The 27,720-nt window shown below is 35.9% G+C and overlaps 2 protein-coding genes across 3 annotated transcripts in view; one reads left to right on the top strand and one right to left on the bottom strand.

Moving 5' to 3' along the window:
• Positions 1-27,720, top strand: part of LOC142337957 (dynein axonemal heavy chain 5-like) — a 428,573-nt gene that overhangs the window by 372,480 nt on the left and 28,373 nt on the right. Inside the window, exons 51-52 of the mRNA XM_075387590.1 lie at positions 25,178-25,367; positions 26,818-26,928. Of these exons, the coding sequence (XP_075243705.1) occupies positions 25,178-25,367; positions 26,818-26,928 (301 nt within the window). The remainder of the gene's footprint in view (positions 1-25,177; positions 25,368-26,817; positions 26,929-27,720) is intronic.
• On the bottom strand, positions 47-22,081 carry LOC142337427 (uncharacterized). Of its 2 annotated transcripts, XM_075386640.1 has the most exons (16): positions 21,345-22,081; positions 18,685-18,950; positions 17,980-18,184; positions 15,544-15,695; positions 15,075-15,299; positions 14,221-14,470; positions 13,563-13,739; positions 13,031-13,116; positions 12,737-13,000; positions 10,420-10,541; positions 9,669-9,912; positions 5,466-5,656; positions 5,215-5,338; positions 4,314-4,517; positions 3,208-3,958; positions 47-825 (listed from the first exon to the last, which is right to left on the bottom strand). In XM_075386640.1, exons 1-16 carry the CDS (start codon positions 21,589-21,591, stop codon positions 122-124), a joined length of 4,212 nt encoding a protein of 1,403 aa, XP_075242755.1. In that variant the 5' UTR covers positions 21,592-22,081; the 3' UTR covers positions 47-121. The 2 variants fall into 2 exon arrangements, with proteins under 2 accessions (XP_075242755.1, XP_075242754.1); XM_075386639.1 differs by having other exon boundaries at positions 12,737-13,116.

Here is a 27,720-nt window from a genome sequence, read left to right as displayed (position 1 = left end):
GAAAGGTTTTGCCATTCATGGCAAAGTGGGGAAAAAGAGAATGATATAATTAGAAAATTAATTTTTGAAAAAAAATGTATAAATTATATCAGCAGTGTGAATGTTACCGTTATTGTAATTATCAAATCATAAATTCTGCTGATGACAATCTGGCAGCTTTCAACTCAGTGTCACTTATCCGGATTGCCGGACCGCTCGGCCTTCGGACACGCCTGAAATTTGTACTTCGTCGCTGTTTCGTCGACGAATCATCGCCTGCAGCTGTATTGTTATACTTATCACACAATTTCAACACGTCAATATACTTTTCAAGCTTTCGTTCGGGTGGAACTAACCGAACCATTTCCTCCAATGAGATTTCAGCAGCCAAATGACGTAATAATGTTAGTTCGACCTCTAATTGGTCGGAAGTGTTCTCGGTAACTTCTTTGTAAAGATTTTTAACGTCGTTCGGTTCCATTCGTACCAAGTTTGAGACAATCAGCAAGCAGATAAATTTTGAATCGGACCGCCCTAATGAGTCTATCACAAGCTTCTTAAAATTGAGTTTGAAGTCGATCAGGTTTTCGGTCGATTCGTAGTACCTCGTAACAGAAATCGGGTTTTCGCGAGCTAGTGCTCGGTTATGTTGCCCGAGCCATTGTTTCAGTTGTGTTAGGGCGATTGACCCTAGAGGGTAATCATCAGTTGAAAGAAGGCTCTGAGCGGCTATAATGTACTTCCGGCAGCTCAGACATGGACAAGGTAGCGCCTCGCATGATGTTTTGTTCACTCCCGAAAGAGGTTTTTTGGACTTTCCAGATGTGCGCTCACTGGGTTGATTATCTAGAAATATTCATATATTTTTCACATATCTAGAAAAATTCCCGTATGATTGTTTTAGATTGATTGAAAACTTAGACACTAAAATTGAAATTTAGTAGCAAACTTGAAATGTGCTTTTGAAAGATTGCTAATGCCTCGAAGCACCGTGTAATGCCGTATCAAGTTTCCAAAGTACCGCTTCTAAATCTAATTTTTGACTCTACAAAACTGTTCTTTTTCAAATCTGCCCTCAAATATTATTTAATATTTGCTATCAATTGAGAGATTGGCTTTGTAGAATTTTTGACGTTTGTAGAACAGGTTTGTAGAATTTTTGATTCTACAAACTTGTTTTTTTTAATCTGCCTTCAAGTATTTTAATTAAAAAATGATATCAATTGAGGGTTTGGCTCTTTTCGCTTCAAACTCCCACACCATTTGACTGAATCCAGTACGTCTGAAAGCTAAATAAATTAAATTAAAAAAATTTCAATCGAATTGGAAATAACTAATTTTACAAACTCGATCTGCAATAATAAAAAGTAGCTAGTTCTGTCAGACTAACAAAAGATAACAATTTTTTGTAAGGTTCCTGTAATATAAAATTTTTTTGGGATACCTTCGAAATTGATTCTTTGGGATTTTTTATGTTGGTTTGCTGTGCAACAACATAACGCTAATAGAGTATGTTACATACTTTTGCAATAATTAATTAAAATAGTTGGAAAACTGATGAAATAAGAAAATGAGTTTGTTGTAACTATTTGTGTTTCATTGACGCACAATAAGTATTTCATGTACTCTACGTGAAATAAAAGGAAAAATAACTCAGTAAACAATCATATGTAGTAATTTGTTATCAAGCGCTGTTTAATATTTATTCAAGACAACTAAGTGTACTGGAAAAAGTTTTCTGAGAGAATAATTTGAGCAGAATAGATATTATTAACCAATTGAAATGCAGCTAAACCGGATTGAACTCTTTCGCTTTCGTCAGAATCTTGCAAGCTAACCAATCTTCTGTCAGAATCTTGCAAGACAGCCAGTCTTCTGACAGATTTTGCCAGATAAGCCGTTTTCTGGCAGAATCTTGCATGACTATCATTTTTCTGCCAGGTGTTGGAAGATCACCATCTATCTATCGAAATCTGACAGCTTCCTGCAAGATAAGCATCCGGTCTCGACTGGAGAATTTTTGCCTAATAGCAACAGAAGCGCCGGAGCAATTGTCGGTCTGATTGCCTTTGAATATGCAATTTTCATCGTCAGCTTGTAAACGTAAATTCGATGACTTAGAAATTTAGATATAGCTCGGAAAACAATTCATCGATAAGGGGCCTGGTTTTTGTTCCAACCCAGTAAATAGGTTTAAGGAACAGCCCTACTTTGTTGTGAAGGCATTTTTTGCCGATGAATATCATGTGCGGAAAACTACAAAAGTAGTAACATTGAAAAGCTATTGAAAAAAATAGTCAATATTTCAAAATGATAAATTTCATTTTCAATTTTCATGTCTCTTAAATATCCAAATTTCACCACAAACTTTTTACATTATTAAATATGGTATGGACAACTAATGCTCTGAAACTGTTGCATGATTAATTCTCAAATATGTAAAAAACTAATTTTTGTTGTATCTCTTTTCATTAAATGTCTGCTTTGTTTAATGGTTCTTATTTATTTTTAAACTGTATGAAAACTGGACATTGCTAACTTCTCTGCCACAAACCATTGTGCTTGACCTCCGGCAGCAAAAACCAGCTGAACCAAAATCAGCTCACGCCAAACGTATTAGTGAAACTAGTCCGACATTAGTCTGTTTTGTTTTCTCTTAAACTTCTGAACACGTTTGCTTTCAAAATTTACGTAGAACTGAATTTTGAATTTGTCAAATTAATACCGTCAACATGTACGGTCAGAAGTTTCTATCTTCAAAAGGGCATCAGCAGGCCCTGGATCTCTGTTCTAAGGAAACCTATAATATATTTTCAAACTTTTATGCTTTCGGCGTATGACGGGTTGGGTCTTTTTGTGAACAAACATTACCGATCCTCCTTGTTTCAATGACGTGTTTGATTAAATTGATCAGTTAAATAATAACAGATTCCCTTTTCAATTTGCTGAAGTGATTCGCCTGAATCATTGAATATTTACGCCAAGAATTTTCAAAAATCACCAAATAATGGACAGGTAAATTTTCTTTGACAAGGAATGGTTGTCGTGCAAGATCATGTAATAAATTTTGGTTGTCTGAAAATTTCAATTTGTTCAATATGTCGTATGATTATTGCACGTTAATTGCACGGTCTTAACATTAATGTCCAAAATCGAGTCAACTGGTGAAACATGGTAAATTAAAACCCAGGATTGGTAATTTTTTTGGTGAAAAATTAATTCAATTACCTTTGCTGCAGCAGGCCATTTGTCGTGCATTGCTGTAAAATGGGGGCAGAATTTTGATCCATTCAAAATCGTGATTGTCTAACATGTTCTGAAAGCAATCCTGGAAAAACTGGCTATTTGTGGGCAACCTGACGTTTTTGGGTTTCTGGTCGGGTTTTCGCGCTTTCGTAACTGTTTCAGCATCTTCCATTAAATAGATTTTTACCAACGCCGTTATGAAAATGTCGCAATTTAAGTCCTTTTTGAGCTGAGATTTAAATGTTTGGCTGTTTATGATTTTTTCAAGCAGGAACCTCAAGCTTAAATTTACCAAGTTTTCGGGTACACTGAAAATGGACTGAATGTCTTCGTTATAACTTGATGAGCAGAATTTAACAGCACTTTCTTTAGAAATGAGTTCCTGTTCGAAATAATTTGAAAGTGCTGAAATGTAAAATTCTGGGTGAATTTTGCTAAGCAGTTGAGCGAACATTGTATGTCTGTGATTTTCAGTCGAAATCTTCAGTTCTTTCGATTGATTGGGTTGATTGTCGAAATAGAAAACAGATTCCTTTTCGTTTGAGCAGAACATAAGGCTGATATTTTCGGTGACTGTTTGGATAAAATCGTCTAATTTTAACGACGATAGAGATTGGCCGAATTGTTCAAATTGGCTGCAAGCTGCGTGTGTTGAGGCCTTGGCGACTTTGTCAAATGAGGACATTACGTAACCACCCAGGAGCAAAGTCTCTTTTGTGTAATAGCTGGCAACCTTGAAATGGGCACAAATAATTTACATCGTTTTCCTCCCTGATATCTCCTATCTAATTTTTTGTCCAAACTTTCAAAACTATAAGCAACTCGCTTATGTTAAGCATATCAGTTCAAAATCACCAGGCTATGTTTTCAAAAGACCCCCCAGGCTTAGTGGGCATATTTTTTCCCAGGCGCACGTTGGAGGTGGGGGAGGGAGAGGCGGGTCATAGAAAACACGGGGGAGGTGGCATAAACACACTGGGGGATCAAAAACAGTGGGGAAGCGGCATAAATTATGTGGGGGGGGGGGGGGGGGAGGGGGGGGGGGGGCAGAATGATTCCCAAAAATTTTGTTTTGAGTTTGAACCTACTTCATTAGCTGTTAGGTATCTTGAAAACTGGAACTGTCCCCCGTAGAGTAGTCTGGACACTAAATGGGGAGCATAGGTCAGACTAAGAGAGAGGAGGTCTGTCAGGATGTTGGGATCAGAGTCCACTGAGTCTCTCAGCAACTTAGTCCATTCTGGCCCCCCTTCTGTCACTAGGTTCAGAGCACACACGTCTATTGACATCCCCTGCAAAATTCAGCCCAATTCTTACACAACTTGAGCAATTATCCGCACGTTATTCTGAAAAGAGTGCGGGATCTTTTCCGTTTATGCCCCCCCCACCCCACCCCCCAGCTTAGTGGGTGCATATTATTATTATTTGCACCCCCAGACGCACCTGCCATATTTTTACATAATGATTTACTTTGTAATGGCACGTTCTCTATAACTGGGAGAGCATAACGTAGTGGGGGGGGGGGGGCACAAACGGAAAAGATTTGGAGTGTGATCTTGCATATATTCCAGAGACTTCCTCGACACGTGTATAGAAAAGATTGTAAAGAGAATTGATGAAAGTCAGAAGGAATTCAAAACTTTGAATCAATCTTAGTTTTGTGTTTGATTTAGGAAAGGTAAAGTTAAAGAACTTGATAAGGTCTTTCTGATAAACTGGTTAAATCTATTCAAATTGTGTATTTCAGTCTTATAGAGTTCGCATGCTTTCTTATTTTAGCAAAACGTCGGCAAACGTCATCAGTTTAAATGGTAACTGAAATCCTGATTTTTCTGACTGGCGGGTTTTTTCATCAGAAATATTTTAATTGGTTGTTATATTGTCTATTATGTTACTTTTTTGTCCTGTTTGAGTCGTCCCACAACCCACGTGTGCAGCCTTCAATGGGCTGATTAGAAGTATAGCTGGGTATAATAGATAATGTGTTACCTGGTTAACTTTTGCACTCTGGCAGAGGTCGTTAAGGAATTCGGCTGGGGAGGTGTCGCTGTTGTCAATGAGGAACTGCAGGACATTGGTCGGAACCATAGGAGCCGATTCCTCCACCTGGAACCTACAGACATAAGATGAATTTTGCAAAATTTACATAAAAAATGTTCTGTTGTTTTTTTATATGTTGTGGAGCGCTTCTGGCCAAAAAAGAACTTAGTTTTAACCTAAAATGGGAACTTTATTTGAACCTGGAAGTGTTTGAGTTCCGTTTGACCACTCGTTGAAATGAGATCTCGCTCAGCGCAGGAGACAGAGCCATACTGTCCAGGAGTTTACTGCTCACTTGTCTAAACATTTCCTCGTGTTGTTGATTGTAGTTGTTCAGTAGCAACACCCACACTTCCAGCACCACGGAGAGGTATAGACTCTGAGCCACCCACTGAAACAGAAAAAAAATCTGTCGAGATGATTTTTGGATCTATTCTGTTTCGCCCCCATCTTAGTGGGCATATATCTTCTACGCCCATTTTTACATAGTAATGCACTATATAACAATGCATAATATCTACGGGGGAAAAACCCGGGGGGGGGGGGGCAACGGAAAAGACCGGGAGTTTTTTGAAGATTTTTTGAAGAATTTTTGAAGAAATGTGATGAAATGCGCTGATGTTCTAGACATTTTTTCGTATCCTCTTTCTAGCGAACCCAAATACCATCTTTATAACTGTTTTGCTCTCAACTAATGGCTACTTGGCTTTGGTACTACGCATTTTTTTTAGAAATCTGCGATTTTTTGAGGTTGTTCTTTGTTCTTTATTTCGAGGTCACATTGGCTTTCAAAGATTGCGCGATTTAACTTAGTTAACGTTCGCCGTGAATACATTATCGTTTTAACGGCTGCGACACTGTTTTCTTGATATATTATTTGATTTTTTTTAACAGAAATTTTGCTTCTTTTGGCGTTCTTTTTGCGGTCGTATGACAAAATCTGGATTATGACAAGTCTGAATTGCTTCCTTAAGAGGTATAAATTAACAGGTTTCAACTGCTTCCCCAATTATACATCAATAGGTATAAATAAATCTTTAACGACATTATTTGGTACCTCAAGGCTTTAGTCACTTAGAGAATAATCGTTTTTAAAATTGGAAACTTATTTTTTGAACTTTGCCCTTTCTCTAGTCTTTTTTCGAATTTTTACGGCTTTCATTAAGGACAAGTTTCATATTTTTCGAAAAAGCAGAGGTTAATTTGTTGAGTTTAGGTGTCATCTTGATTATTTTGATGCCATTTTGATTATGTTATTATTGTTCCGACCTCAACCCTCTTGAGGGGGGAGGAACTATATACTCAAATGGGTTTTTTATGTTCAATCAATTTTCGCCGATCGATATATTCATCGTAGAGAGTTGAGACTGGTATCATAAGAAAGCTCGTCCAGCGTAGAATATGGAATTAAAAAGATTTTATGATTTTCGTTTTCTACAGGGAGTTATTGAGGTTTAAACTTCTGAGAAAAGAATGTGTGAATTCACGTTGTTTTTATTCACATTTTCCAAAATTTTTGTCTAAAATTTTGCTAAAATTTGTTAAAATTTTTAGGAATAGTATCGTTGATTTTATTTTTAAAAACAAACAAGCATTTTTGATTATTCTGATTTAATTTTTTGATCAAAAACTCTGGATAAATATTTCAAAATTTAGCCTTTTTCATCAAAAACAGCACAAAATAAGCTACTTTAGTCAATTTTGATTGAATTTGCCGACAGTATACCCCCAAACAACACTAATACAAACTTTGTAGACTCAGAAGGGGGCTATTCCTGCTTCAACTTCCGCTGAGAGTGTTCTGTAATTAAAACTTGCCGTTTTTTGCTAACTTTACTCGTTGATTATCAAAAATGCAGAATTTATTTTGAATTTTCAACTAATAAATAAGCCATATCTACAACATTTGAAAATCAGCTGTTCCTAAAGGACAATAAGCATTAGCAGGGCTAGTTTTGGGCCAATCATGGACTGTTACAATCCAAAAAGAATTCGGGTTGTAATCAGTCGGTGTTTTTTTTAAATAAAGACCTTTTATAATAATAAAGAACAGAACATATCAAATTAAAGCTCAGGAGTGATAGGTCCAATTGGCTTCCTAATGCATCTAGTTTTTTACTTGATAGTTTATGATCGTTTCGACTTTTAAAAATAATTGATTTTTAGAGAAATAATGGCTTAAAGAACTTTTCCTCTTCTTCATTCTACTGAATTAAAGTTTATTATCGATTGGGGTTTTAAGCCTAAAGTTATTTTTTTCTGGTTTTGGTACTACTAGATTTTAGATTTTTTTGTTTTTAGATATTTGCGTTTTCTAGTCACATTTTTTCACGTTTTCTAGTCACATTTTCACATTATTGACAGTTCTCATTTCACATTATGAGCGTTCTAAATAAAATACAATTGAATATATTAAAATCCTGAAAGATGTAGATTATCGTTTTAACGGCCTCGACACTTCTTTCTCGAAGAAATTAATTGAATTTTTTAATTTTGTCCTTAACTGTCATTTTTACTTTGTCGTTTCGGTCGTATGAAACTTCCTGTATAGTAATAGATTTCCCTAGCTTTTCATGAAAGAATAGATGAGCTAAAATTCTGATAATAATAGATAGCTGATGGTTTTCATGACTTTGAAAACAATCGTTTTCCAAAACTTAAAAAAAACTTTCTAATTTCGCTAGTATGTTCTTTTTATTTTTCTTTTTTTACCTAATCTCCTTTAATTACAGGTTAAATATGACATTATGGGTGTCAAGGGAAGGTGTCAAAATGATCGATGTTTCAAATACTTTTTTTTAAAGAATGCGTTATGACCCTACTGACTTCGACAGCGGTTTTTCATTTAAAAAAAGTAAATTAATTTGATTTTTGTCAATTTTGACGTTCTTTTTGTAGACGCAAGACATTTGCTGGATAATTGCAGGTCTCAAAGGCTTCCTTTGGATGAATAAATGGCCTTATTTTAATTTTTCATTTTGTAAACAAAGTCTTTCATGACTTTGGATATAATTTTGTTTCGAAAAAAAATCAAAATTATTACATACTTTTGCCCTTCTCTCTTTTTTGTCTACTTGTTACCTAGTCTCACTAATAAATGGCTACATTCTACATTCTCGGTGCTGGAAGATGTAGCAGTTGAATTTATTTTGAGGGCCAAAATATGGCTTGACGGTTTTGACATCGTTTTCTGACAAAATTCAATTGAACTTTGTTTGTTGTTTTTTTTGTTGTTCTTTTTAGCCGCTTAATAAAATGAATAAGGACAGGTCCTAATGCTTTTCTATACGTTGGTACTTGTAAATTTTTGGGATAATTTACTTGATTTCTAATGGTTTTCATTACTTTTAAGTTAATTGTTTCAAAAAAAAGCGAATTTTTAAACTTTACTGTTTTTGTTCTTTTTTTGTCTAATTGTTACCGAACCTTTTTATGGACTGGTCCATATCTTTTGTGGTGATTTATAAGTTATTTTGTTTAGTTTTACGTTTATCTGACGGTATGCTGACTTTGTTATTGATTTTTGTTTTTTAAAATGGACATAAAGTTTTTGATGTAATTAATGTTTGTTGTTGTTGCTGTTTGATTTTGCTGTTCGTCTCGACTCCCTTTCTTAATATTGGCATATCACAGCAATCTAATGCTTCAATTTTTACTCCATTGAGTTGTTTGCTTTGGAGGCTATCTTATCGTTCATACACAATTTTTTTTGAAAAATACTTGGGCTTTTTTGGGCTTCCCAAAAAATAATTTTTGGGTTTTTCTATTCTGTTCCTCATTTGGTAGACAATTATGCCAAAATTGTGGATGGGCGGGGTCGGAACCTTATGTGCCATCGCACATTACCGAGCCTTCTTGTTTTCTTTTAAATTTAGAATCGAGTTCTGAGTTTTGTAAATGTTTGTTTTTACTTGACTTTCACATTTGCTTTGTCTCGCAGTCTCATCAATAGCACATTTCATCGGCCCTCTAAGGCGGCATACATTATTCATTCAATGCACTATATGTGACTGCTTGAATGATTTTTTCTGTTCCTTATTTGGTAGACCATTAAGTCAAAAATGCGGATGAGCGGGGTTTGAACATTATGTTCGAACGCACCTTACCAAGTCTCCTTGTTATTATAAGTTGCAGTTGTTACTTACAGTTCTTGCGTAGTTTTAGCTTTTTAGCGCATGCAATTTAGAGGAGATCAATGAAAACTTTCGTCCTTAAATTTCTGGAACATCAGCGCTTTTCATCACATTTCTTCAACAATTCAAAAAAAAATCTAGATCAATCATAAATCTAAATAGTATAGATATCCGCTTGCAAACTTTTTTTAAAGTTTTTTTTCTGAAATTTCGAAGAGACGTTAGATCACGTGATTATCACAATTAATTATGTCAAATTTCCTGTTTAACCTTGAGGCTCTCCGCTCTTAAAAGCATGGCTTGGCAACATTCTTGCACGCTCTCTTTAACCAGACAGTATACGGTGCTCACACTTTTACTGCCTCTCACGTCACGTGACCCAATAACACCCGATGATGACGTCATAGTGGCCAGTCCCTGTTGTTGTTGAACTGATATTGATGATACGACCCCTCCTAATTGGGTAGTGTTGAATATGCTTTGAAGTAAAATGGAATCTCCGCTTGTTTTCGACCTGAAACATTTCTCATTTTAAAAACTGATTTTCTTTTTCTGTTTCCTTTTTTCATATTTCTCGTTAGTTTTTATATTTCACTATTTGAGTTACGCTATTTTTAAGAAATGTAAATTAAGTCGTGTAATGATTAACTTAGTCTGATTTCTCAACAACCTTAGAAATAATTTCAATTTATCAAAATGGAGAAAAGTGTTCATTATCTCTGTATTTTTCAAGTTTTCAAGTTTTGTCAAGTTTGTCCGATGTTTCGGCAACATTTTTCTTATTGTAGCATTTTTATTCCTCCTGTCTCAACAGTTAATACATTATGTATTCTTTAAATTTTTGTTTGATAAAAGAAATAATTATTCAATAAATAATAGTTCAAAATCATCACTTCAAACATTACAACGTGAAACAATTTTTCTGATTTCTTCAGGGCGTGAGAACATAAAAAACACCAGCAGTAGGACGTGAAGGTAAAAACAACCACAATAGAACGTGCACAAAGTTAATGTCTGTAACCTTTCCAATTTTGTGAGTGAGTAGAAATTCTGTCGCCCACACATGAAGATAGACTGGTTAGTCCAGAGGTCGGCCAGGAACTGAGGCACACTTGACAACTTGGAAGTGTCTGTATTGTCATCCTGAAATTGTTGAAAAATGGCAAAAGTTAATTTTTTTTAAAAGTATAGGGACAGTTCTGTTCATGGGTGCAAACGCAATGATGTTTGGTCACCCTAGAAAAAATTTTGAAGCTGAAAAATATCTGGAAACATTTTTTGCTCTGATATGTCTCTAGGTTAATAGGGCCAATCATAATATAAGATGAGGTAAACTTCATCTCAATGGCACTTCAACAATACTTTGCTTTCATTTTTGAATTCATATGCAACTATTCTTATAAGAGACTATAGAAGAGCTCAGTGGTCTATTTGCGATCAATAATTTGAGTAGCAGTTTGTCAGCTGTGAATAGAAGAAAACATCAATCTTTTTCACTTCTTGACTACTTTTTCAACGGCAAATTACGGTCAACGTCTCCTTCATGAGGGGTTCCAGAAAAACGTTCATAGATGGATTAAAGGAAATAATGCTACTAAAAATTCTACCCTTGTCGAAAGTCATCCAAATAAATGATCTTCTTTATCTCATTAGCATAACTGATAATAAAGGCTCTAGTCAAATTCTGCCCCAGGAGCAGCCATGAGCACGAAGAAATAATGAACTGTCCAACCTACCAAAAAGGTGTAGTGAAAGAGCAAGAGACGAATATATGTTCGAGACATGTTGAATCAAAAATCGTCTGGAGAAATACGTCGGATTGACCAATCAGCAAAACTTAACATTCAGATTAACCAACCTGATGTTGATATTAGTTGATGGTAGATGTTCGGAAATTGTGCAGAAATTGGTGAAAGTTTTTTAAAACCTGAATTGGGAAAATGAATTGCAGCTTCAGCAGATGCTACAAATTCTCAATAATGAAAACAACGACATTCCATCAGAAATTAGTGAGTGGCAAGGTTAGAAAATTTGAGGTGGAAGTATTTTTTACTGGTTACATTAAGGACCAACAATTCATCAAAATGGAAACCAAATAAAACCTCTCTGTCATTTTCTAGAGGAGATAGTCTCTTTTTTTATTACACTGAAATGTAATATTAAATTGCTCTCGAACGGAATTTGAAGCCGTTACTGCAAACGTGTGGCAGAATTATCGCTTGATGGTTGTTCTAAGACCTTTTTTTACTCCACTTCTCGGATGACTGTTTCACACTTGAATTCTTAAAATTTGCCGGACCTAACTTGCTGATTTTCAGAATCATTTTAAGTTTGTCGCTAAAAAAAGCCATTGCATTTTTACAGATGAAAAGGCACTGATACGCGAGTGGTAAACGTTGTAACATACACATCCTACCCAATGTTTAAGAGTTACTGCTGGGTTAGTTTCTAATTTAACAGATTTATTAACCAATGTTTATTTAAGAACAAAAAGGTGTCAAGAAGTAAAAATATAAAAGATAGAACTTGTTTTGTTTTTCAGAAGTTCTGAAAAAACTCTTGGACAGCCACAGCCCTTTTTGTTGAGAATAGATAAATGTGTATATATCAATTTATATATGTTTATTTGTTTTTATAGACTCACCAAATTGTCTCAACAATACTTTTTGTTTGTCTTTCTTCGAAGTTGGATGGAGATTAAGTTTGAGAATTCTGAAACCGCAAGAATTTCCACAAAGCTTGTTTTCCTGAAAACTCCGTAAGTTTTCTTACGATACATAGAAAGGACATTAAAATAAATATGTAGTTTTGTTTTTTTGTCGGCCTATTTGTGTAATGGAACTAAACCAATATTCAATTTTGCGCCTTATATGTAACTGAATTAGGCAGACTTTGATTCTTTTTAAAATACCTAATTTAAAATTCTAATCAAGAGGTCAGACATATTTGCAACAAAGAAGACATACTATGTATATACCAATCACGCAACGGTTTGGTAATTTTACTTCAACAATTCAATGAAATTGCCAAATTCAATAATTTAGTCAGCTTCCGTTTTCCTAAATTTTAATGTAATTTTTTCAACGCTCCCAAGTTATTATTTAAAGATTCGTTTGTAGTTTGTGAAATTTTCAAAGGTCAAAGTTCAATTTTAAAATATTCAAAGATCAGCATTTCCTTGTTCATTTTCATGTTGGGAGTTTTCGAATCTTTGCATGGGTTGTAACTCTATGGGACTAACTATACATCATGACCATTTTTGGTTAACTTTCATAATTTGTTCATTTAATCTGTTCACTGTCATTTCACAAGGTTAAGTCGTCATGTATTTTCATTACCTTAACAGCGCATTCAATGCTCAGATGTTTGCTAGTGTAGACTTCTAAGTAGTCTTTAAACACTGCATACATGAAACACTCGTCACCACACATAGACACACACTCGCCCGCAAAGGGGAATTCTGCCACGCACGTGACCTCATTTGTAATGTCCACACACACTCCAAGGTGGGGGGCCGCGATTATGAGGGACAGTTGGCTGATTAGGATTTGATCTTGAATTTCCGTTGATTCATCTTCCTGTTGTTGTTGTTGTTGTTGTTGTTGTTGTTGTTGTTGTTGTTGTTGTTGTTGATGTTGATTTTCGGATGTGTTGTTTCGTGCAGGACAGAAGGGCGAGAAAATGGATTGATTGAGAAGCTTTGTTCCTTCGGCAGGAACTAAAATGAGGTGTTAAAATGAGTTTGGAAAGTAAAAATAACTCAATAGATAACAATCAAAACCGCGAAAGAGAGCAAAACTGCTAATCAAGTCAATGACTTTTATCAAGGCTTTTTTGATTGTTGATTGTTATATGCAAAAAGGTTATTTTCACTATTGGAAAACAATCTCAATAACTCTCAACTCTGTATTCTTCAATCTAAATTTATAAAAAGGCTGAAATACTGCCCATTAAAGATCTTTCATTAATTAACATAAAAATTAGCTCTAATTAATTTGATTATCTTTGCCTTTATTTTCTACACGACGTCTTCTCACGCCTCTCACGCCTAAATTGGACAATTTTTTGGGTATTCCATTGCATTTTTTTTCAAACTTGTTTTTGGAATGTTTCGCAATAAAAACCTCCACAATACATCTCAAAGTTCTAAAATTGATGAGATACTTTTTGAGTATCGTGGGGAGAACTGAACAGATACGAGTTTGGGTTTCATCAATCTGTAGTACAGGTATTTCACACACAGATTGGGCAACTGTTTCCTCTTGAACTTGAGCTGGTCTGTCTCGAATTGAGGCGACCAAATTGCCTCCACTACTCGACCCAGGGGCATGAAAGAAGGACCTGGAAAATTATTGTGTTGAAATATATATTTTTTAAAATTATCAACTGAAAATTGTAGCAATTATTGGACTATTGTTATAATTACTGTATATACTGCTGGTCTATATTATGCAGACTTATAAACTTTTACGGGTTTCAAGAGTTATTTTAATGGATGGCTGCTTTTATGTCATCCTAATGGCGCGTATTCAGGATTTTAAAAAACTGAATCAATCATGAAACCAGTCACTATTAAAAGTAGTTTCAAAAGTTAATCAATTCAGGTTTCGCTACTCTATCGAAATAATCTAAGTTTACTTACTGACCCATGATAAATTGGGTTTCATAATAATTTATCCAAGGCCATAATACCCAATTTGTTCTTCTTGATTGTTTGGTTCAATAATTCTGTTTTCCACGTGAAGGTCTTTCAGTACTTGGGGGGTATTCCAAAAGATTCTGTGGCATAAAATAAGCAAACAACATCTCATAATTATTTTACCCAATAGCCCATTTGACGCCCGTGCCCCTCCCACGCCCCCTGCCCCGGTCGAGGCGGGGTGATTGAGGGGTCCGTTTCGGGTCTGTTTGGGAAGGATGATCTCTCCCTCGTTGTATACGAAACTAGAACAGCTGCTGGTTGCAGGAGGGGTCAAAAGGGAGGCTGTGGAGGATGAGGGGATTGATAGTATGCTTGGGTTGGGTACTCGCAAGTGGGCCATTATGGCTTTCTCCATGTCCAGCATTGACAACTAAAACAGATTACAATTTGTGTGTCTTATTGATGACGCCCATTGCAGCTCAGAAAGATCTCAGAGTTTAGAGCATTTTCCTAAAAAATTCATCTCATTGCAACCTACTTTTTCTTTTTGGGCTGAAAAATTCAAACAGCGGGCATACAGTATACCCTTAATAATTATAAATAATGTGAGTTCAAAAATTCTTGATGTCATTATCAGTGCAAAAAAGTTAATAATATTGGCTCCCGAAATTATGAATTTCTTCGCAATAGTAACAGTACATCCCAAAACAGAAATGCAAAAAATTGGGTTTTAAAAGCCTCAGCATGTTCTAGCAGGCTAAGACTTTGTTAACTCGTCTAGTTTTAACTCTCCTGGCTATTTTCAAGATTCCAGGACTCATACAATAAATTTAAAAAAAACAGAAATTTTTGGATCTCATTTTTCGTTGAATTTGGGATGAAACTTCAAAACTTAATTTAACGTAATGGTCGTCCAAATATGATAAGTTCCGCTGAAAATATTGGAAAGCGTCATTAATTCATCGCGCTTTGAAAATCTTGTTCTCTTCGAAAGTCTAATTCCAGGTGGTCACGAAATATTTTTCCAAACTCACGCTGTAGTGTTTTTTGAAATTCCCAGTTTTCCCTGCAATAGTCGAGTGTCCCATAGCTAGTGATGATGTCGATCCACTATTGCTTGTTCCAAACATTGAATCTGACGAGTGATCTGTCGGATAACCGGGACTCGTGGGACTGCCATCCTCGTAGATGCTGTCTTTTGATGACGTCATCAGGTGGCTTCCCACTGTATCCGCAGAAGTGAACTTACTACGCAGTAACTGAAACATGCAAACTTGTCCCAGGGGAAATTAAGCAAATAAAATTTCCCCTTTTTGGGACTATAGCCCGCGACGCGGCGCCCGAACAGCTAAAGCACCGTAGATTTATGAAGTGCCCAAATTACAGTGCGCAAATTAATGCCTATACGCGGCGTTAAAGGAGGAGAGGGGGATTGGGGGGGGGGGGAGATGGGTTGGGGGAAATTTTTAGTGTTGTATGGAAATTTTTAAAGAGCTGTCTTACGGGTAGCGCCATTTTGGACCTCATGTAAAGAGAAGCAGAAGAAGCTGTGTGTTTGAGAGTGTGAGACTTCATCATAACTGCATAGGAGGTCTTCTTCACTGGAAGTGTCTCGTCTATCTCCACTGAGATCGCCTGCACTTTGGTCCCCGACGCTAAAACACATCATGTGATATGTAGTTTTTATTACCTGGAAAATAACTGTTTTAGCAAGGTTACACACACACACACACACACACCCACACACACACACACACACACACACACACACACACACACACACACACACACACACACACACACACACACACACACACACACACACACACACACACACACACACACACACACACACACACACACACACACACACACACACACACACACACACACACACACACACACACACACACACACACACACACACACACACACACACACACACACACACACACACACACACACACACACACACACACACACACACACACACACACACACACACACACACACACACACACACACACACACACACACACACACACACACACACACACACACACACACACACACACACACACACACACACACACACACACACACACACACACACACACACACACACACACACACACACACACACACACACACACACACACACACACACACACACACACACACACACACACACACACACACACACACACACACACACACACACACACACACACACACACACAAACAAACACAAACACACACACGTATATATATATATATATATATATATATATATATATATAAATATATATACTCACAATTGTAACTCTTTTTAGTTTAATGTTTAAAGTTTTCTTAAATCTGCAACTATTGCAAATACTTGAATCTTTTGAAAAAGTTGGATCTTGTCTATTGTTTACATAAATTACACCTTAATAGCTTAATTCATCAGATTTAAGTTTTGAATTTAGTTCTTTTAAAGGCCTTATTCTTCAATTCATTTCTGGTCTTATTCGCCAAAACCCTGAGTGTTAAGCTACATAAGTGCAGTTTATTTCGGTTAATCTATGAAGTATCGTGTATTAGTTGTCTGATTTTGGGAGAACATTTTCCCAAGTTTTTAATTATTTTGTGACCGTTTTCTGTTGTGAACATCACCAGTGTTTTCCAAAGTGCGAAATAGTGATGCAAAATAAAAAGTTGCCAAAAAATATAGGCAAAATGACCTCAGAATCTCAAAACAGCTATTTGCATTAATATTACGTGCGTAGGGAACTGAAACTACATTCTCGTCGACAAGACGTGCAGGGTGCTTAATTTCATGTACTGGTCTTTTTTTAGGTTTCACATTTTTATGCATTTTTCGTTTTTTTCTCTTGATAAACTTAAATATTGATCCTCACTTTCACACGTTTAATTCCATTAATTGGTCCCTTAATTGATAATATTCGTTATGGCATGCTTAAGATGTTTGAATATAATAATCGAATGGTTCAGAGGCCACGAGAGCAGAACTATTTTTTCTAAGCCATTTTTTTTGGTTCGAAGATGGTCTTGTCATAGGCCAAGAAATAGTATTATAATGGTCAAGCTTTGAATAGAAAATTCAGTATTTACCCTAAAGGAAAATTCATCGGTCGAGCATGGTATTTTCACTGAACGAGCAAAAATCTTTTTATAATCCGACTTTTTGCAAAATTGCGAATTGTTTTAATTCCTTTTTAACTTACAAAAGCAGCAACGGAGCAAAACTACACAGCATTGCGCCACCGCAGTCCACTTTTTGCGTTGTAATACTGCCAGTTGGAACTGATAGGGGAGATATCGCAGCGGGTTTATATTGCCACATTAGTTGATTGAATGAAATTAGGTAGTTTAATTGTATAGTGGTTTTCTTCTTATTATCCAAGATGAAAGCTATTACTAAGCTATTCTCCATTCCAAAATAAGAAATGTCTTTTTTATAAAATTAATGCAGATTTTGATTAGATTGTTTGTTCTCCTTAATATCAAAGGATGAAAGAGCATGCATGCTGACAGTGTTTTAAGCAATAGTGAGCAATAAAATTGCAAAAAAAAAATTATCGAGGCAGATTCATGAAATTACTTCTCGACCCATGATTTGACTGACAATAGCTGGATGCAAGTTTTGTAATTCATTATTTTGATTAACAGTCAACCCCTCCCCCCCCCCATTTTGTGTTAAGCTTATGTCCAGCGTGCTAATTTGAATCCAATAAATTTCCAGAAGCAAGTTTTGGGTCACGGCGAATTCCAGATGCAGAAAATTGGTTTGCAGAGGTGAAGTCAAGACGACAATTAAAGTCGAGCTAAGAAGTTCATAGGCAATTTGGATCGCTCGTGGTCTTTTTATACCTATTTTGGGTCGAGCACAGTGTTTTCATAAGTTGAGGCCTAAGCCTGGGTGGTCTCGATCCTTACCCACGATGAAGTGACTGTTCAGTATCTCCACATGGTTAACAGTGACAAATAGAGTGTCGAGGTACAGCATGAGTTCATAGTCCAGGAGGTCCGAATGCACGCCCCCATAGACCAGTCTGTACACAGACACTCTGGGACCACACCCAATTGCCACGTTACCAGTCAAAGGGCAAATGTCCAAAGCACATGACTTGGGTGGTGGAACCTGAAAATTGCAACCTCTGCTGGTTTTGAATTGTTTTCAAATTTTATCTGGCCAACAGGCTGCAATGACAAAACTCAATGCTTGGTTCAAAAGCTTTGAAACTTAGCTCCATAAATTTTTTCAGATAACTACTATTTCAAATGATCAATTTCAGAAAATTTGACAGAGTAAAAATTCATAAAGCCATTTCTAACCAAGAGATTGTTATAATTTCGAGGCTTTACTTTCTGTGAACACACGAGTAAGAAGTTTTCGGATTTCAGCTAGAAATTTCAACGTTTTCTCTCTATTTTAATTTGTTACCATAGCTGCAAGCGCTAAAAATGTTAATAATACTGCGAAATCATTTATTTTTTTTTCAAAAATTATCAAACCACCTGAGTTCAAAACCGTCTGTTATGTTGCAATATCTTGCTAGACTCTTGAAAGATAACCGTCTTTCTGGCAAGGTCTTGAAATCTGACTTCAGGAACTAGGGTTATCATCAATGGATTCCAAACCTTGTTCTGTTTCTGATCCGTGTCTGTAGTTCCATCATCCAATGATATCTCTATCACTTCGTAAGCCGCCCTTCTCAAAATGTCCCCCCTGTAGTTCTGGGCAGTTGTTCGCCCAACCCTCACTATCTTGAGGGACTGGTCCATGTGTTCCGGGGTCCAGAGGGCAAAAGGGTAGACGTACACCTTGGGTTCTCCTGATTCGTAGGTCGACACTTCGGGGTTGGTCGGGCATGTGTTGTCTTTCTCGAAGGAGAGAATAGTTTGGGCTAAAATTACGAACGACAGTTAAAATATACTTGATAGATTTTGCGAAAAGATGCAAGATCTTGACTTTCTTGGAAAAACTTGAGATAGCTCAGCAAGAGATTGTTAAGGAAATGTCTTCATAACATAAATATGTTTTGATAATATCTCCCTAGTTCGTAAATATTTTGACATTTCTTCCCAAGAAATTTTTTTAGAAAGATTGTTATGAATGTTGTCTAATATCTCGATACTTATTGAGCAAAATATAAATTCAATTGAAATTTACACTGATATTGTTCTCCCCTCCCCACTTCTATCAGATAACAACATATCGAACGTGCCAAACAAGTACGAAACGTTTTTACCCCTCATTTGCTACTCAGCTCTTTCATATAAAAATGGGCTAAGCTAGATCAAATTAAATGTATCTACATAGTGCCTTCAAATTGAACTTTTCTTATATACAAAAAATTTAGCAGCCAAAATCCATATTTTAAAAAGAAAATAGGATTAGCCCATTTTATTTCCATAGTTGTTCATTTTAGGTACACTAAGATCACATGCTTTTAATCTCAACATATGGTGACAATTAAACATATCTGAATTTCCTTACCAAAATAAGCTCTTACCAAAATAAACAAACTCTTAGCTGCCTCAATCGCCATATCGCTTGGATTTTCCTTTCATAATACATCTGTGCAACATTTTCATTTCCTCTTTATGTTAATAAGGGCTACTTGACAATATGCCCAACGCCATTATACCCAATGCCATTTTACCCGATGCCAATATACCCAATGCCGTTATACCCAATGCCAATATACCGAATGCCATTATACCCAATGCCGTTATACCCAATGCCAATATACCCAATGCCAATATACCCAATGCCAATATACCGAATGCCATTATACCCAATGCCGTTATACCCAATGCCAATATACCCAATGCCAATATACCCAATGCCGTTATACCCAATGCCAATATACCGAATGCCATTATACCAAATACACTTTAATATTTTCGTTCAATAATTCGACTACAAATTAGCCGCTGCTATTACGCGTATGTTTTAACATACTCAAGAGGACAATTTGTTCCTATGTTTGGTTGTGATAGTTTCATATCAAGTCTCACGGGCCACTGAGGCATGACCATGGCAATCAATGGCATTGGGTATAATGGCATTGGGTATAATGGCATTGGGTATAATGGCATTTGGTATAATGGCATTTGGTATAATGGTGTTGGGTATAATGGCATTGGGTGTGTTGTCCTGACAATCCCCAGTTAAAGCAAATCTTTATCTTAACGCTCTCGCTAACTTATAAAAAGGGAATTTCAGTTACTTATGAAGCGGTTATACAAACGTTTTTCACTTTTCAATCCAATCCAATATACTCTTGGCATTATTTTTGCAAATTTGTACATAGAGACAGACAATTATAATGGAAAACCTTTTTCATAAATGCATAAAAGAGTGTTTCAAATTTTTCCGGACTTTTCTCATGGTTTTTGAGATAAAAGTTTTGGGTGTAATCAAAGCAGAAAAAGACGAATGAATTTGATTCCTGTTCGGTCACCCAAATGACATGCCTTTAATCTGCTTCGAGAAAAAACACGAAAAAATCCCCGCTCAGTTTTAAATAGGAAATAAACCGCCAAGAAAAAACACTCCGAAATAAAATCCTCACTTGACTGTTATAGAGCTTTTTTTGCAATGATTTTTCGTCTGAACAGGGTAAAAAGTAAAAAACACATAGTAAAAACACAGACTGCGAAATACTATGATTCAGAGCTGATTTAATATGGCACTTGGGTCCAAGTCATTCACAGCAAAAATTAATGTGACGGCAAATCCGTTTCTAAACGCCCTCGCTAATGAAAAATAGTGATTTAATTTGCTAATAAAGCAGTTGTAAAACGGATTTCACATATTAATCCGATTGAATATACTCCTGGCTTTTTTTCTGCCAACATGTACGTAGCAACAGGCAATAATAATAATGGAAAAACCTATTTTGTAAAATCATGTGAAGGCTGTTTTCACAAATTTCGAGACATTTCTTACAGTTTTTGCAATAAAATTTTTGGAGTAATCAAGGTAGAAACAGTAGATCAGTGCATAACGTACAGGGGGGACACAAACGGAAAAGATCTGAGCTTTGCTTTTAGACGAGTTTTGACATGCCTCACGAGCCAGGGCGATGTTTTAGCGGCCCTAGGGATTAGATCAGAATCTATCACCGCCGAATAACAACTGATGAAATTAACGTTTAATAACGTTTAATTAAAAAAATTTACTGTTAATATGGGGGTTTGTTTTCGTGGGTGTTCATTTTCGTATGAGTTACTGTTTTCTTGGGGGGGGGGGGGTAATAGACCCGAACCCGATTTTAATATCTTGTACTAACCTATGGGGCAAAATTTGATAGTATTCGGGATTCCGACAGTGTTTAAAACTGCCGACTTTATATAACCAGTTGTGCCCAACTCCGACAGCTCGTAAACCACAATCCGTGATGGAAAGAATCCTGCAAACACTCGGTTGCCATGGCAACATAAAGCTGTCGGGGGATCATCGCACGGCACAATTTTCTGGGAAGCAAATTTGTGAAACTCGAGAACTCGAACAGTTGAAGATTTGTCGGATTTCAGCATCGTGTTCTTTTCTTATACGAAAAATTTCTATATTAAAATTGAGATTTTGTCAGTAAGAAGATCCTTTCTAAACGAAAACGACAAAAATTTGTATGTTTTTTGCCGTTATCGTCGTTTTCTCAAGTGTTTAGGGACATACGAAAGCTTCGATATCGCTTTTTAGGGTATAAGCTTAAAAGGTCGCTTGAAAACGACCACGAAAGGGTTTCGTGCAATTTTTATGACGTTTTTTTTCGGTCGGTTGAGCTAAAGTTAACTATTATCAAATAACGCATTAATTATGTAACAATTCCCAAATTGTGTAGTAGTTTTGTAACAAAAAAACGGCTCAAAAAACAGTAATAAAGGTGTTATAGTGTCTTTGTTAGAAAGCAACTGCGTCTTAATAATTATTTAACAAGATCTCAATATGAAATGTTAGCCGCTGTAATTATTATTTACTCAAGCAAGTTATAATTGTTTATGTATTGGTACGACTTAGGTGATCAAATATTTCTGGGCGTTTTCACGAGTTTCCTAACCAGAGCTATGAAGCGTTTCTGAAATAGTCTTTCGCATTGAGCCTAATTAAGACAGAAATAATTGAAATGTTTCAGATTAAAATGATTAGTTTTGTTTTGAGTAGATTATCTCATAAGATGCTAAATGACCACTAGTCTAATGGTTATATGAACACCCAAGGCCCGGGGATGTAATAGATGGTACATTAGTAAATACAAAAAGTGGAAAAATGACTATTTTGACTATATTTACAAGTTATCATAAAAATTGAATAATTGCTTAATTAACTTTTAAAAAGTTGAGTACAACATTAAGATCTTTTATACCTTTATCATCAAATGAATCAATAGCAACTTTAAATTGTTCTTTGTTTCAATATTATGATTTCTACTTAGTATTACTACTTTTTTCTATTTACTAATTTCTATCACATTGCGTGCCTCGGGTGATCATGTTACCATTGCTTGCAACGTGGGTGGTCGTAAGGCTGTCGTCTTCTGAATTTCTAACTAGGCTCAACAGTGAGGGGACTCTGTCGCCCAGAAGATTGATAAAATAACATAAACCAAAGGTTTTGAATTGGTGAAGCAAGCGTTACTTCGTTACTCTGCAATTTCCCCTCTTTCACTCTTGTATGCTGTTGCCAATTAGATTGCCTTGAAATAAGTTAATTCACAATTGAGCTCGTAATATCAATTCTAGTTATAGGGATAACAAAGGTAAGAGAATTACTTGCACATCAATGGAAAAGACAAATTCAAGACAGTTTATAATAGTAATTAAAATAATATTACCAATATCCGTGGTTCACTTTCCCAAAATGAACTAAACCAAAAACGCTCACAGTATCCCAACTGGTCTTCCGATTACAATTCTTTTATATTTTACAATCCGATTACAATTCCCACTAAACCAACTATTTTCTCTCGCTTGTTCGAAACCAAACTTCTGAAGTTTTCCCAAAATCTCCAAAGTCTGCTTCTCTCTCTCTCTCTAAAAATTCTTTGTAACTTCAATTTATACTCCACCAATACGCTCTTATCTTAAGCAAACAAACCTCAACCTCTAAAGTAAACATTGCAATTTTAACTTCAAATCTATTACATTCTGTAGGAGGGCTTTCTTTGCTATGCAAACAACCCAATATCAAACTATGGTCTGTCATTCAACTGCTAGCAACCATTGTTCAACTTTCTCCTTATCTTAAGTAAGCGACTTTTGGACTCTTATGTAAACAAATCCACTCTACTTTATCTAATATATGCACTTGGCATGTCAATCAGTGTTTGCTTAGTAAATATTGAAAGTTGCTCTGAAAAGTATTTATTCCTTTGTTTCCGCTATCAAATTAACTAGCTGCAATCAATACCTGTCAAAAATCATTTGATGAATAAATAACCAAACTCAACCCTAAACCAAAGACCAATTGTAATTTCCAATTTTGAAACTATTTCATGCAATTCCCCAGTTAAAAACCGCCGAAAAGTCTAATATTCCTAAAAGCCCAAAAGTGTGACCTCTAGAGGTCACTTAGGGGTCAATAGCCAAAGATGAAGGGTCAATTTGGTAAAAAATAATTATTGGCGCGGAAAATCCAACCATAGTTACACCTACTCAGCAATTTTTTTAACCTAACTCCTAATCGAACACGAGCAATGACCGCGCACACTTTTCATCGGCCTCCCGGATGACCCCGAATTTCAGAACTCAATATCTCGGGAAGTAGTGGTCAGAACGTCTTCGGGTAAAAATTTCTAGTGAATATAGGGTGCCCCCAACATGCCTGCCAAGTTTCGTGACCTACCAAATAGCCGTTGCGAGTCGTTTGCAATTTGAAATTTTTTAAGGAGTCCTGGGTGCCGAAACCCGAAAAATCCGAGTTCGTCAAAATTGACCGGGGTGGGTATTTTTTGTCACTAACTGTCTCAGGTTATCATATTGTTACCATTTCAAAATGATTCGGCCACTCAAAAATGCCAATTTCCGGTTTTCGGCACTCGGATCAACCTGAAGCACCGACTTCCGGTCGCATCAGGAAGTTAAAAATAGCACCATTAGAAAGCCCTTGAAAAGCTACACTAATCCTTCAAAAATCATAAGGCTACTACCAAAACTCCACGAGCAATTTAAATTTTACGTCCTGCAGCACCGGCGTGCGCTAGTTCCGTGCGGGTTGGTCTGGGGTCAAATCCGACTTCAAAATCGGATTCCTCGTACCCAAATTACTCTATCCCCCAATTTTCAGTTCAATCAGACTTCAACTTTTAGAGAACTTACTATTTCAATTTAAGTGCTAACCACTTTTCCGCTAAAACTGCATTTTCATCTTAAAAATCATAATTATGCTTCCTAGACTCGTCCCAAGATCACTCAGTGCATTAATTCACACGTATACCTAGTTTCGACTGGTTAATACAGTTATTTCCTTCTTAAAAGTTCATATTTCCACTTAAAATATCGAAAACCTTCAAATCACCTTACCTCCGGTGTTAATAGCTCGGGGTTGGGTAGTCGGATTGGCACAAAAGGTATATCAGCCTGAGAGGATCATTGGGTGTACCTGACATTAAAATTTCGTACGCGTCCGCTTAATATAACTCCCACATTTGCAGGGCACCAAGTTCTGCTAACCCCCTTTTCTTTGTCACTTCAAAATAGCACATTTGTTTACTTCAAATTGAATTTCCACTTCTGTTCAAAGAATCTAGTTCACTTCAAATCTTCGCTCTCTAGCTTACTTAAATCACTCACTTCGACTTTGGCCTGATGCACAAATACAACTTTGCTAATTCAACTAAATATATCGACAGCTCAATATGCTTTTGTTCATTAATTTGTTTGTTTAAGATATATCACTCAAATCACCTCTCTGGCGCCTTCGAAACAATAACCCTTTAAGAAAGAAAGTTTATTTCGAACACCTAATTAACTTGTCTAATTTGACCTAAATTATATATCTTACTCTCCCTCTCCCATGTCGTTTTACAAAAATTAAGGACTACTACAAAGGCAACTGCAATAAAATCATAAACTCCAAAAAAAAATTACTATCGCTGCAGTGAAAACGTATCTGCTTTTATTTCAGATTCACAGACGAGAAAGACTTCAAAGTGTTCAATGACATCGTCCTGCGAGAGACGAGAGACCTGTTGGGGGAGGACTTCAAAGCTCTTTTACAGCAACCCGAAAGTGACATGCACTTTGTGGACTTCATGCGAGATGCCCCGGAGGCCACGGGGGAGGAACCCGACGACTTCGACTTCGATGCACCCAAGGTTCGTTTAGTTTTTTTCCAACCATGTTAGAACTGTCAACAAATTGTCACAGCGCATAATTTTTAGGCTGAAAGAAATTATTCGATGAAAGGATGAAAGAAATCTGCTTTATTAGGTTCCCGGGATGACCCTTCTTAGATACCATATCAAAGACCATATATGGTTCCATCCAAGTCTAAGCAAAATTTCTTGCATGATCTTACTATGGTTTCTAAGAAGCCATAAATGATCTTTGGTATGATTTTCAAGATTTTCATGAAAATGGTAGTTTAGGGAGAGCAACACGTTTTCGATGTTTTTCCCACCGATGGAACATTTTATGGTCTTGGATATGGTATCCAGGAAGCCATAATGGTCTTGGATATGGTATCTAAGACACCATAGATGATCTTGGATATGGTTTCTAAGATTCGACAAAACATTTTAAAACTGCAACCAAATGAATGCCTTTCACTACATTTCCGCAAATGGTAAGTTGTATGATCTTGGATATGGTATCTAAGAAATCATTATGGTCTTGGATATGGTATCTAAGAAATCATTATGGTCTTGGATATGGTATCTAAGACACCGTATATGGTATCCAGACATAATATTACAAACTAGCGGAATTAACAGCTAGAACGTTCGAAAAATTCAGATATTTTAAGCGCCTATTAAACATATTTAAATCGTTTTTATCATAAGGATTCTGATCAGAATTTTTGAAAATTTAGCGCCCTAAAGATTTGATCTGGTTGGCCGAGAATACATTCAACTTTTCTTAACTTCGACTGAGCAAATTTTGAAATTTATTATTTAAATTCAAACTTTGTCCAATTGATGTTTTGGTTTTCGGAGCCATCTTATACACAATGCTAAAAAAATTTTTAAAAAAAGATTTGAAAAGTTGGTAAAGTTTAACTGATAATCTATTTGTAACTGTCTTTTTTCAGTTGAGAATATATTAAGCTGGTAAAAATTACATTACAGTTTAAATCCATGCTGTTTTAATGAAGTTTTTAGAGCTGTTCCTTAGCTTTATCTATGGTCAGCATTAATTAAACTCTCCATTTTTTGTCCATTTAACTGAATTGATTAATTGCTCTTGAACGAAGTTCATAGCAATTATTGTGAACGTGTGTTTCTTTTTTATGCAAATTCTTCGCGTGACAATTTTGCGCTTTTCTTCTAGAACATTCTTTGACTTCTCAAGTGATTTTTTCACGCTTTCGTTCTTCATTTTTGAGTGAACTCTATTGCTCCGAAGTAAAGCTCGTTGCTAATATAAAATTAGTTGCAGAAGAGAGGAGGTACAGCCCCTGAAATGAATTGAACGAAAGACGAGGCAATCTATCTACAGCCCCTGAATTAAAATGCCTCGTCTGTCGTTCAAGAGCAATTTTTCCGACATTTGTCGGTTTATGTTTGGATCAATTAGTTTTAATTTATCTCCTGTTGTGTATTTAAGGTTTACGAGCCCATCCCGACATTCGAGGCACTGAAAGAGAGACTGAACATGTTCATGGGACAGTACAATGAGCAGATCAGAGGGGGCAACTTGGACCTCGTATTTTTCAAGGTACAATTATCCAATTTACATTGTGAAAAAATGACTGAAAGGGAAAAACAAACAATGACAAAAATTGATTGAAAAAAAAACCTTTTTGTCAATTCTAAAATACAAGAGTCCATTGAGGGAGATTACCTTTATTTGAAAGAATTTTACAGTGAGTTATCAAAATTATAAAAATGGATATAAGTAAAGAAAATGGAAAAACTTTTATAAACGTTAGTTTGTTACGTTTAAAAAAATATTCATTGAGGTTTCTGAAAGTTAATTTTTGAGACTTTTTGCCTATATTAAATAACACAAAACAAGTACAACTTTCTGATATACTTTTGTATCTCAGAATAATATGTCAACCCTCTTTTATGAACTCTGGATTGATTGATCAGTTGATAACTCAAAATCTGAAATCAAAATTTTGTCAACATGATCACGGTTTTATACGTTCCTCAATTGTAACTTTATTGATAGAAAAAGAATTTGAAGAAATTGCAGTATTTAATAATTTGAATGGAGAATGTCATCCTTTAAGTTTTTAACCATACAGCTGTCATACAGAGGAGAGATTACGAATTGTTTCAAGCCCTTATTTTTAGAACCATTTAAAAAATTCCGATATTTCAAATAAATCTGACTTCATAAGAAAGTAATTAAAATTCAAAATTAAATAGTTATTGCACGTTATTTGAATATCAACGTCGGTTTGTCTCCACGCTGAGACACCGTCGGCTCGTCTCAATGTTTTTGTATTGGCTGTAAAATTCTCTTTAAATTTCTTCAGTCTACAAAGACCGACTTCCCTTG

The sequence above is a fragment of the Convolutriloba macropyga genome, chromosome 4, assembly GCF_964194025.1.
Source record: "Convolutriloba macropyga chromosome 4, txConMacr16.3, whole genome shotgun sequence".
Classification (NCBI taxonomy): Eukaryota; Metazoa; Xenacoelomorpha; order Acoela; family Convolutidae; genus Convolutriloba; species Convolutriloba macropyga.
This window is presented reverse-complemented; position numbering and strand designations above follow the sequence as displayed.

Bases quoted from the DNA above. Each gene is read 5' to 3' on its own strand.
- LOC142337427 (XM_075386639.1), bottom strand. From the start codon at position 21,591: ATGCTGAAATCCGACAAATCTTCAACTGTTCGAGTTCTCGAGTTTCAC. The intron at 9,913-10,419 runs GTTACAGACATT...GAAATGTTTCAG, and splicing joins TCACTCACAAAATTGGAAAG to GTCGAAAACAAGCGGAGATT. The intron at 5,339-5,465 runs GTTCAAATAAAG...TTATGTCTGTAG, and splicing joins CGGAACTCAAACACTTCCAG to GTTCCAGGTGGAGGAATCGG.